Genomic DNA, 11,993 nt, shown 5'->3' on the forward strand with positions numbered 1-11,993 from the left:
AAGATCTTGACTCTAACAAAGTAATCGGTAAAAGGCGATTTTGAAATAGACATTTAAAAGACACAAGTGAGGTGTCACAAGCCTGTAATCCTAGTACTTGGGAAGTAGAATCAAGAGGCGGTTCAAGAGTGGGCCAGCCTGGGCTATGTAGTTACATTCTATCTCAAGAAAAGAAAAGAAAAGCACTTTCCTGAGCCTTTTTTGCTTGCCAATTGTATCTCTCAGTTGAGAAACACAGCCTATGTGTTGACTCTATTAGTTACACCTAAAACTTTGAGGTGAGTTTTGTTTTGTTTTTGAGTTTAATTAATTAATTTGTTTTTTGTTTTGTTTTATTTTGTTTTGTTTTGTTTTGTTTTTTCAAGATGGGTTTCTCTGTGTAGTTTTGGTTCCTGTCCTGGAACTCGCTCTGTAGACCAGGCTGGCCTTGAACTCCCAGAGATCTGCCTGGCCCTGCCTCCTGAGTGCTAGGATCAAAGGTGTGCTCCACCGCCTCCTGGCTCCGAGTTTTATTTTAAGGGCTCACTATGTAGGCCAGGCTGGCCTCAGACTCACAGAGGTCCAGCTGCCAGCACAGCCATCACCCATCTTGATGTAAGAGTACAGATGCAGATGCAGTTCACCTCGTCCAGCTCTCATTGGGTTCAGAGAGAATCAGGTTGGAGGGCTTTTTGTTCAGTTGGTAGAGTACTTTCCTAACATTTGAAAAGCCCTGGGTTGGATCCCCAGTATCACATAAACCAGGATACACACCCCTAAGCCCAGCAGTAGGGAAGCAGAGGCAGGAAGAATTCAAGACCATCTTTGGGTACATAATAAATTTGAGGCTAGCTTAGGCTGAATGAAACCAGGTCTCAAACAAACAAACAAACAAACCCACATATCAAAGCTGGGTTTGATGGTGCATGCTTTTAATCCCAGCACTCTGGAGGCAGAGACAGGCTGATCTACAAAGCAAGTTTCAGGATAGGCAGGGCTACACAGAGAAACCCTGTCTCGAAAAACAAAACACAAACTAAAGCAATGAAGTCTCATCCAGAACTACTCTGGTTCAAACAACAGGGGACAAAGATGGGTCCAACTGTTACCTTCTTGGACTTATTTCAACCCACACATCAATCTCTGTGATTCCTCCAAGGAATCTTTGTGTATCCTAGAACACCTTTCTTAAGGAATTTTTCCCCCCTAGTATCCATTAACTTTTTTTTTTTTTTTTGGAAAAGGCTATAAGCTGAAAGACTTAAGTATCACTTTTCAGTTAGCAAAGATTTGGTAGTAGGGTAGTAGTATTTGGACCTTTTAAACATGGTTAAATAGCTGAGAGTAGTGACTCAGGCCTTTAATTCCAGCACTTGAGAGGCAGAGGCAGACAGATATTTATGAGTCCAGGCCAACCTGGTCTACAAAGCAAGTGCCAGGACAGCCAAAGCTACATAGTAAGACCCTGTCTAAAAAAAAAAAAAAAAAAAGATTAACTGTGGTAGAACTATCTGATTCATCTCTTTTGTCTATTGCCGTTAGGCATAGTACAGATAACCTAGTTTTAGCCAGGAGTGGTAGAGTCTTATTCAAGGTAATAAGCACTAATAATTTTAACTTCTCTTTTCTGCTTTTCGGTTTGCCTATATCCCTGACATTTATATAGGACGAAGAACTTTGAGTCTGGAAAGAACTATAAGGCAACATGGGGGGGTGGTGGAGACAGCTCATCCAGCAATGTGGTATCTAAGCAACCAGGCCGAGTAACCAATGGTCAGCCTCAGCAAAGCACAGGAACAGCCAGCGGTGGATACATCAAACGGTATGCCAGCTCTTCCTCCTGTTCTACAGCTCTCCTAATGAGTGGCTCATCTTAAAAATTGGGTGTAGCTAAATATAAGCCCCAATTCAACAAGTACTCCGTCAGTCTCCCTCCCTCCCCTCTTCTTCTGTCAAAGAAAGGGTTTATTCTGGCTTCTCATTCCAAAGGGTCCATGGTTGCTTGGAAAGAAAATCATGGCAGCAGGAATATGGTGAAGGTTGTTTTTGATTTGTTGGCAGACAGTAAGCAGTGAGAGGGGGTACAAGAAAAGGCAGAGCAAGATCTATCCCCCATGGAGCTGCTGTCCAGCCCCACACCCTCCCACCTTTTACCACCTAGTCATGCCATAGTGCCAGTGTTCTTAGTTACACAGCACGATCAAAGAGATAGGGTCCCTCCAGAATATAATCAGGCTCTGAGGCAGCAGGGAGATCCATCCTCAGTGGCCTTAACCTCAATCAGCAGAAGCATATTTATTGTTTCACCAAAGTTGTATTTTGGGTAAAACAAAGTCCTCATACCAAAGCCCTTCATCTAATCTGTATGTTTCGTGAAGGGACACATCACACCCCTGTAACTTTAGTCCTTATTGTGCACTGTTTACAGTATCTAATAATGCAAGACATTTCAGGTGTACCAGGATCATCTTATGACCAAAATCATAAAGGTATAAAGCTCCTTCAGTAAAGCAACTTTATAGATAACAGAAAAGAATCATTGTTTTCTTCAATGATTTCTTCAAGGTCTAAGTACTTCCATCAAACAACTATTTCATTTTGATGTTTACTCTAGATACAATGACTCTATTAGATTTTCTACTACACCATAGTTTTCCAGTCTACTTTAAAGTAGTAGTTGTTTAGATTTGAATGTGCTCAGCTTGATTTGAAGGTTTATTAAACACAAATTGGGGGCTGGTAAGATGGCTCAGCAGTAAAGGAGCATGCTGCCAAGCCTGCTGTCCTGAGTTCAGTTTCCAGTTCCCATATGGTAAAAGGAGAGAACCAACTCCCATAACTTATCCTCTGATCTCCATACATGCACTGTAACATTTACACATGCATGTGCACACAAACACTACAAGTAAATAAATGTAAAAGTTAAAACAAAACATACAGATTCAGTTTGGCTTGGAGTCTGAGGTAGGAGGATTGCTTTAACCCAGGAGCCATAGGCCAGCCAAGGTAGCGTGCTAAGACTATCTGGGGCGGGAACCAAGCTGCTTTCCTGGTAATCCCTGCAGTTGTAAAGCTGAGGCAGGAGGATTTCCAAATTCAAGGATAGTCTGAGAAACACAGTGAATTCTAGGTCATGCTAGTCTATATAGTGAGATTCTGACTGAGGAGGAAAATTTTTGAATTAAAAAAAATAGATTGTACAGATCCACTCACAGTTCCTGATTGGGCAGATTTGGAATGGAGTGTGAAAATTAATGTATTACCATAAACAAGTACCTCAGCGATGCTGGAAAATAAACTCTGAATCACTGTCCCAGAGTTGTGTGTTGATCGTCTTCTATTTGGCTCTGATATTCTCCTGGTCAGCCTTTCCTGTTTATTTGTTGTTTTGAGACAAGGTCTGTGTAGCCCACACTGGCCTCCAGTTTGTGTTGATCTTCTTGCCTTAGCCTTCTGAGTGCTAGGATTACAGGTATGTGCCACCATGCTTGGCTTTTTAAAACAAAAACAAAAACTCTTATTATACATGTATTTGTGAACATGTATGCCATAACATGTGTGGAGGTCAGAAGACAACATTGTGGAGTTGGTTCTCTCATTCTACCTTCTCATGGGTTCCAGGAATTGAAATCAAGTCATCAGGTTTGTGCAGCAAGCACTTTGACTTCCTAAACTATCTGGCTAGCCTGCCCCATGCCTGCTTTCCTGCCTGCCTTTTCTCTTCTTTCCTCCCTTCCTTTGTTCCTTTCTCTCACTGTAGACTGGTTCTCAAAGTAGTAGTCTCCCTTTCCTTCCTGTGCTGAGCATCATTTTGATTACTTACTTTTATAATAACTAATTCCAGATTAGTCCATTGTAACTCACCAAAAAGTTCTGATTTAACTCTCTTTTTGTGATAGTATAACTAATGATGCCAGAGAAGATGAGATGGAAGAGAACCTGACTCAAGTGGGCAGTATTCTAGGCAACCTAAAGAACATGGCTCTGGACATGGGCAATGAAATTGATGCTCAGAACCAGCAAATACAGAGGATCACAGAAAAGGTAAAAAAAAAAAAAAAAAAAAAAAGAGCACAGGAAAATGAGATCACAATTCAGTGATACTTTATTGACGACATCTATGCTAAGTATCTTTGGGAGAAAGAGGGAGGATAAATGCTATCTACTCAGAACAGTGTTGGTGAGGTGGCGGCTCCAGGTTTTTAAAAACAAAAGGCCAATCCTGCTATTTTGCTCATGGCAACTGATTTGTTGTGAAGGCATGGGCTTGGAATGAAGTTTAACTTAAAACTTTCCATGTGAAGCTAAGAATTTATTGTGTAGAGCTGGAGATGTGGCTAGCGAGTAAAGATGCCCACCACCAGGTCTGACAACCTGATTTTGATCCCTGGGACCCATGCAGTAGAAGGACAGAACAAATTGTCCTTTGACCTCTATACACATGTACATACACATAATAAATAAATGGACAAACAAATAAATAAATGTAATTTTAAAATTTAAGCATGTACTGAGTAGCCAGGTGGTGGTGCTCACCTTTAATCCCAGCACTTGGGAAGCAGTGGCAGGTGGATCTTTGTGAGTTTGAGGCCAGCCTGGTCCATAAAGCACAGCCAGAGCTGTACAGAGAAACCTTGTCTTGAAAAAAAAAAAAAAAAAGCCGGCAGCAGTGGTGGCACACGCCTTTAATCCAAGCACTCGGGAGGCAGAGCCAGGCGGATCTCTGTGAGTTCGAGGCCAGCCTGGGCTACCAAGTGAGTTCCAGGGAAGGCACAAAGCTATACAGAGAAACCCTGTCTCGAAAAAACAAAAAAAAAAAAGAAAAAAGAAAAAAAAAAAAAAAAAGAATGTTCTGAATAAGCTGGGCATAATGACACGCACCAAAAATCCCAGCACTGGAGAAGTAGATGCTGATGCACATGGATCTCTGTGAGTTCAAGGCCACCCTGGTCTACATAGTGAATCCCAGGACAGCCAGGGCTACATAGAGCAACCCTGTCTCAGAAAAACAACAACAAAACAATATACTGAGTAGATCCTGTTCTGACTTTTGCTTGTGGTTTTTTGCTTCATCCCTGAATGCATGTTAACTTTTATTTTTGTTTTTGTTTTTTTTCACTTATAACCTAGTAAGATTCTGCAGTTCCATGTTAGGAGTCAGTAGCAAAAATCAGTCCTGTAGACTTGTTCTTATGGAATATACATTAAAATAAAAGCCTAGCTGGGTGATAGTGGCGCATGCCTTTAGTCCCAGCACTCAGGAGGCAGAGGCAGGTGGATCTCTGAGAAAACCTATCTCAAAAAACCAAAAAAAAAAAGAGTTATGTGTGACTGGAGAGATGGCTCAGTGATTAAAAGCACTTACTGCTTTTTTTCTGGTTTTTTGAGACAGGGTTTCTCTGTGTATTTTTGGCTGTTCCTGAACTCACTCTATAGACCAGGCTGGCCTCAAACTCACAGAGATATGCCTCCTGAGTGCTGGGATTAAAGACATGCTCCCAAACAGCTGGCTTCACTTCCTGCTCCTAGAGAGGCCCTGGGTTCATTCCCAACAACCCCATCAGGAGGCTCACCACTGCCTACAGCTCCAGCCTTAAGGAGTGTGACACCCTCTGGCCTCTTCAGCACTTGCACTGGAGCCACTTAGAGGATTTACCACTAGAGTAAATGATGGCTCCTAATATGTTGGTATGCTGTACTCTGGGTTTAGGGTATAGATTACACATCACTTTAATTTAGATGCTTCTGTGGGTGGCAGTACATCTGTTCCAAAGATCTTTGGCAAGGTTATTTCAGTCTCTCTTGGTCAGAGTAGCTCCAAATGAGACTCCTGTTGAGAAACATTCTTGCCATACTTTATTGCATCAAAAATGAGCTGGACATGGTGTTGCATGCCTATAATTCCAGCCACTCTAGAGGGGTGGGAAGATCACTTGAACTCACAAGCTTAAGGCCAGCCCAGGTAATAAGATCGAGTCTCAAGAATAAATAGAGGTGGCTCAGTTGAAGAGCCTGCTATGCAAGCATGAGGACTTGACTTTGGATCTCAAGCACCCACATACAAGCTAGACATGGTGGGGCATATTTGGAACCCTTGGGGGCTGGGTGGCTTGGGAAGCACTTGTTGCTCTTTCAGAGGACTGGGGATGGATTCCCAGCACCCACATGGTATCCTACTCCAGTTCCAGGGGATCTAATACCCTCTTTGTGGTTTCCACAGGCACACAGTATGCAGACATAAATATATGTGAAACACCCATACACATTAAATTTTAAAATTTTGCTTTTTTGTTGTACTGGTGATTGAACATAGGGCCTCATGTATGGTAGGCAAGTGCTAGGCAAGTGCTCTACTACTGAACTATATCCTCACCTCTTTGGTTATTTTGAGACAGTTTGACGGTAACCCAGGTTGGTATTGAATTTATGCTATTGTCGTAGTCCTTTGAGTGCCAAGGTTATAGGCATATACTCATATCTAGGTCCCAAGTATATAAAACTGTGAGGGCGTGCACACACATGGTGTGTGTGTGTGTGTGTGTGTGTGTGTGTGTGTGTGTGTGTGTGTGTGTGTGTGTTTGGGATTGAATGTAGGCCCATAGAATTGTAGGCCAGGGTATCCTTGAACTCACAGAGATCTGCCTGCCTCTGTCTCCCAGTGCTGGGATTAAAGGCATGCATCACTACCACCTGGCTTAAACTTGATTTTTGAGACAGGATTTCATGTAGCATAGGCTGGCCTAAGACTCATGATATTGGGGCCGGGCAGTGGTGGCGCACGCCTTTAATCCAAGCACTCGGGAGGCAGAGCCAGGCGGATCTCTGTGAGTTCGAGGCCAGCCTGGGCTACCAAGTGAGTTCCAGGTAAGGCGCAAAGCTACACAGAGAAACCCTGTCTCGAAAAACCAAAAAAAAAAAAAAAAAAAAGACTCATGATATAGTTGAGAAAGACCTTGAATTTTTGGTCCTCTTGCCTCTGCTCTCCAAATGCTAGGATTACAAGCATGTGCTGTAAATGCCCAGTTATATGCAGTGCTATGGAATTGAACCCAGGGCCCATGTGTGCTAGGCAGACACTCTACCAACTGAGCTACAATTTCATCCCCTCAATTCAACTTGTGTTAAAGTGTTTTGTGAACAAATGCTGAGATTTTTCTTTTACTTTTTTTTTTCCAGGCTGACACCAACAAGGATCGGATTGACATTGCCAATACAAGAGCAAAGAAACTCATTGACAGCTAGAGCCGTGCTGTACTTCTTTACCAGTTACTCAGTTCTCTAGCTCCTCCTAAGCCACTACCTGTTCAGAGTTTGAAAGTTTGTGAAAGAAGGACCAGAGGAGGAACGCCTCCCTACTTCTTATTTTCTGTCCTTTGGGGTAGGTTCTTGCTCAGACTTCTTCACGGTCTCTCTCTCTCTCTCAGTTCACACTCTTAGGCTGCTTTCTGCACATCACATAGTCTGTCAGCCTCTTCACTTAGCTTCTTTTGCATTCAAGATTTGGAAGCATTGCCAAAGAGCCATGAAGGAGGCATCTGTATAAGTAGCTCTTGTTGTTGGTTTGGTTTGGGTTTTATGGTAAAGAACAAGAGGAAGGAATAAGAAATGAAGTTGTTAACTCATTAAAGAGACTACAGGTAAAGTAAAACAAAACAAAACAAAAAACAAGACAAAACAAAACAGGCTAATGCCTGGGGTGGGAGCTTTTACTCATGCATTTTGTTTTACATCACTGGTTTGTAGCTTCTGTTCCAAAGGAGAATACAGTGGGGTTTCTTAAAGTGAGCTTCACTTCTGAATTCGTACTGATTTGTGTCTGTACATAGGTTCTGGTATCCCGTTTCATATTGCACATACAGGAACACTATAAATGAGTGCCTTTTCTCCTCATCTTCTCGTGGACCCATTGTAGGCCTGTTAACCTCGTGAAGTTGTCACTAGTCTTGTAAAGATGTACATGTGTATGTGAAATATGAGACTTCCTCACTAAAGCAGGGCTTCAAAATTTTGGGGAAAGTTTGACAGTGTATCTATCATGTGAATTCAGATTTACCTCAATACTAAGAATTACGTGTAGATATGAGAAAGAAAACTTGTTTTGATCTCAGGTAGAAAAATAGATTCCTTTGAGTTTTATGTAGTTTTAGACATTTAAAAAGTTATAATTTGTTACTAAAAGTTGTTTGGAAAATTATGCCTTTGAATTAATTGTTGATGACTGCACTGCCACTCTCTCTGCCATACGTAGACTCAAGTGTAGAGATCCTGAAGACTAGGAAGGCTGAGTTGGTGTTTGTCACCTTTGTTTAAAAAGGAGCATCTGTACACTTCAGAGCTACCAAAGTAGATTGGTTTGACCAGTAACCGTTGCTTGATTCTTACAATTAAATTTTGTAACTAATGGCATTGTTCTTTCAAATAGGTAACATGTTTCTAACTTATTTGTGGGGCAACCATTTTATCAGCTTTTGTTAACAGATTGAATAAAGCAAATGGCTGTACATGAAGCACTCCGATAGAAAGCTGCAGCTAGCTCTTTTTCAGTTCTTATTAGAAATGTTTGCAGGGGTTTCTGTGGTTCGTCATGAGTCCGTTTAGTCATTCCTTGTCTTAGTCATTTGAACTTAAATACACTGAGTATTTCTGAGTGAGAATTACAAGTCATTTACTAAAGATGATACTGCTAGCTCAGAAACATTCAAAGGGTGAAGAGGACAGTATTTAAGTAAAACAAAACAAAACAACAAACTATCCATTCTGCTCCATGTCAGAATGGATAGTTTGTCAGGTGAAGGTATTGAATATATAAAGTATGACTAAGTATAAAACACTAAATTGTACTGTACCTAAAGGTGCTTTTCTTAAAAGCATTTAAAAACTTAACACATTGATTTGGCTAAAGGAACAATACTGATAGGTGGTATCCAAGGTAAGTTGGGTAGACTGTGGACTAAAGCACCCAGCTGTCAGTTTCTCCTTTGCTTATTGGCTGGTGTGAATGTATGCCTATCTCTCTGCCTTGTGTATGGGAATTAATCCTACTTCATAAACTAATTCACAGAACAGTAATGCCTAGAAATCTCTTAGAGTAAGTGGGGCTCAGAGACCAGGCTGGTAATCTCAACACCGGGGAACCTGAGGCAGAATCAACCTACACAGTGAATTGTGGGCTAGCCTAAGCTCTCTCCCCATAAGACAAACAAACAAACACTCTTAGAATGTTGCCTGTCAGGTGTAAATGTAATACATGATAGCTGTTTTCTCTAGAATGAGGGAGTTCTTGGTCAAAGCCCTGTGAAAGAGAACATAGTCCCTTTCTCTAGAGAAGAAGGCACAGAGACAGATGGGAAGTACCTGTGCCTGCTGCCATCCCTTCTGTTGTTTCTGAGAGGCGATAGCAAGTAGTTCACATAAGCTGGACTCATCTGTTACCTGGCTTCACTTTTTTGGTTCATTTTCTAGTGTTGTGACCTTGAACACATTACCTATGACTAAAGCTAAGAAATAGTATCCTGTACCAAACCTTTTTTCTTCTTTTTCATTTTGGTTTTTTGAGTTTCTCTGTGTAGCCCTGGCCATCCTGGCACTCGATCTCTAGACCAGGCTGGCCTTGAACTCAGAGATTTGCTTTCTTCTTCCTCCCCAGTGCTGGGATTAAAGGCAGGCGTGTGCTACCACTGCCAGGCATAAACTTTTCGTTTTTTTAAACTGAGTCTTACCATGTAACCCTGGCTCGCTTCAAAACAGGAAAGCTCAAATTTCATCTTACTTGTACACTTCTACCCACTTCACCATTTCTTCAGTTTTAATTTATCCTTTATTCTCACTTCAACTCTTGATCTCTCCTTATCACATATGGATTATGACTCTCCCATTAACTTAAACATCTACACTCTAGACATCCTATAATGCACATTTAAAATGAACTTTTTAGGACCGGGGTTGTAGAATCGCTCGTTCATAGGATGTTTGCCTAGTATTCAAGAATATGTAAGTTCTGTATCACCATGTGAGCCAGGTGTAGTGACATGCCCCTCCAGTCTCAGTATTAGGTAGGAGAATGTAGGAGGATCAGAAGTTCAAAAGATCAGAAGGGATCAGAAGTCATCGTCAGCCATACAGTGAGTTATAGGACAATCTGGGATATGTGAAAACCTACTAAAAAAAGAACAAAATGAGGCCGGGCGGTAGTGGCGCACGCCTTTAATCCCAGCACTCGGGAGGCAGAACCAGGTGGATCTCTGTGAGTTCGAGGCCAGCCTGGTCTACAAAGTGAGTTCCAGGACAGCCAGGACTGTTACACAGAGAAACCTTGTCTTGAAAAACCAAAATAAAATAAAAACAAAACTCATTTGAATGCTAGTTTCCTGGGTGATCTCATTAAAATTCTTAGTTGTCCTGATTAAGTTCCTAATTTGATTTGTATTTCTCATATTGATATTCAGGTCACTTATCCTGAAGTCTTTGGTTTTTGCCGCTTAACATAGTGCTAGCTCTCAGCCTTCTATTCCTGTATAATTTACACAATTGTACTTCCAGGCTTTATAGATAAGATAAAGAGCTTGTTTCATTGAGTTCCTGCTTGTGTTGCTTTTATGTATCCTCTCACTATAATACATACTTGAGAAGTGAGACGTATTCCCTATATTTACAGATGATAGTAAATTGCTCAGAAAGCTATTAAGTAACAAACTCTGGATCCAGACCTTGATCCCTGAGGACAGAGCCCATGATCTTACTCCATCCATATACTTTCTCCACACCAAATTAAAACTTAAGGCTTATTGGGTAGGTTTTTTGTTTTTATTTTTAAAGATTTTGTGTATGAATGTTAGGCCTGGATATATGTGTGTGTGTGTGTGTGTGTGTGTGTGTGTGTGTGTGTGTGTGTGTGTGTGTGTGTGTATGCATGCAGCACATGAATGTCTAGTGCCCACAGTGGCCAGAAGAGGGTGTTGGATCCCCTAGAACTGGAGTTACAGATGGTTGTGAACCACCATGTATGTATAGGAACTGAACCTGGGTCTTCTACAAGAACAAGTACTTTAAATCACTGAACTATCTTTCTAGCCCCTAACTTTATATAGTTTTTAGCTTCAAGCACTTTAGTCTAGCAAGAGAGATAAATATAGGATATGGAAAGCATTCTATCAGCAGATTGGAGAGCAGTTAATTCGGATTAGATTTAGGGAAGGAGCTTAGATATAGGGCAGGACCAAGTAAGTGAGAGAGGGCATTTCTTGACTGAACAATAACACTAAAGCATTCTGGAGCAGTATAATCTGGTATGGTTGGACATGCAATTGAGACTGAAGAAAAGGTGGTACTTAGTGATTCTTACAGGAGTGAAGAACACAAATGAATACATTTAAGGTATTAAATTTGTAAGTTCAGATTTGTTAGATGAGAGGTATTGGTAAAATGCCAAGAAAGGTCAGCTGCTCAGTGGATCAGCAAGAACAAAACATATTAAACTAAAAAACAAGCTAGAGAGTTAGTTGGCTTAGTGGTTAAGAACATTTGAGGCTCTTCTAGAGGATCTTGGTTCTGTTCCCAGCACCCACATGGCAGCTCAAAGCTATCTGTAGCTCCAGTTCCAGGGGATCCAATATCCTGACCACTGCAGAAAACTCACACACAGAAAAAATAAATCTGAGGGGGGACGGGAAAAACAAACCTTCATGATACCGATAAACTAACACCACCTGTCCCCAAATAGAGAAAACAACATGGGGGAGAAAGAACACCTGGATCAAATTTAAGGTCAGAAAGGCTGCTTCATTTAAGCTTTTGTGGTTTTTCAACTTTAAGCTAGTTTTAACTATTATTGAGAACTGCCAGTATATCTTTAGCCAAGAGAAGACTTCAGAAACCAGTCCTGGGGATTGCTTTGCAATGTTCTTATCAGTGACAATCTGAAATCTCTCTCTCAGTGTGTACTTTCACATTCTCTAAACAAGATTCCCAGTTCCTCAGAGACATCTGAGTGACATCAGTTGGATTTCACTGCTCAT

The 11,993-nt window shown here is 41.3% G+C and overlaps 1 protein-coding gene across 4 annotated transcripts in view; it reads left to right on the forward strand.

Annotated features, from left to right (window-relative positions):
- Snap23 (synaptosome associated protein 23) overlaps positions 1-7,324 on the forward strand; it is a 34,484-nt gene extending 27,160 nt beyond the window's left edge. For all 4 annotated transcript variants that reach the window (XM_059261211.1, XM_059261212.1, XM_059261210.1 and 1 more), the window contains exons 6-8: positions 1,646-1,801; positions 3,879-4,023; positions 7,156-7,324. In XM_059261211.1, coding sequence (XP_059117194.1) covers positions 1,646-1,801; positions 3,879-4,023; positions 7,156-7,221 — 367 coding nt within the window. In that variant the 3' untranslated portion in view covers positions 7,222-7,324. The remainder of the gene's footprint in view (positions 1-1,645; positions 1,802-3,878; positions 4,024-7,155) is intronic.
- Positions 7,325-11,993: the final 4,669 nt, after the last annotated feature.

This window comes from Peromyscus eremicus, chromosome 4 (genome assembly GCF_949786415.1).
Source record: "Peromyscus eremicus chromosome 4, PerEre_H2_v1, whole genome shotgun sequence".
NCBI classification, from domain to species: Eukaryota; Metazoa; Chordata; class Mammalia; order Rodentia; family Cricetidae; genus Peromyscus; species Peromyscus eremicus.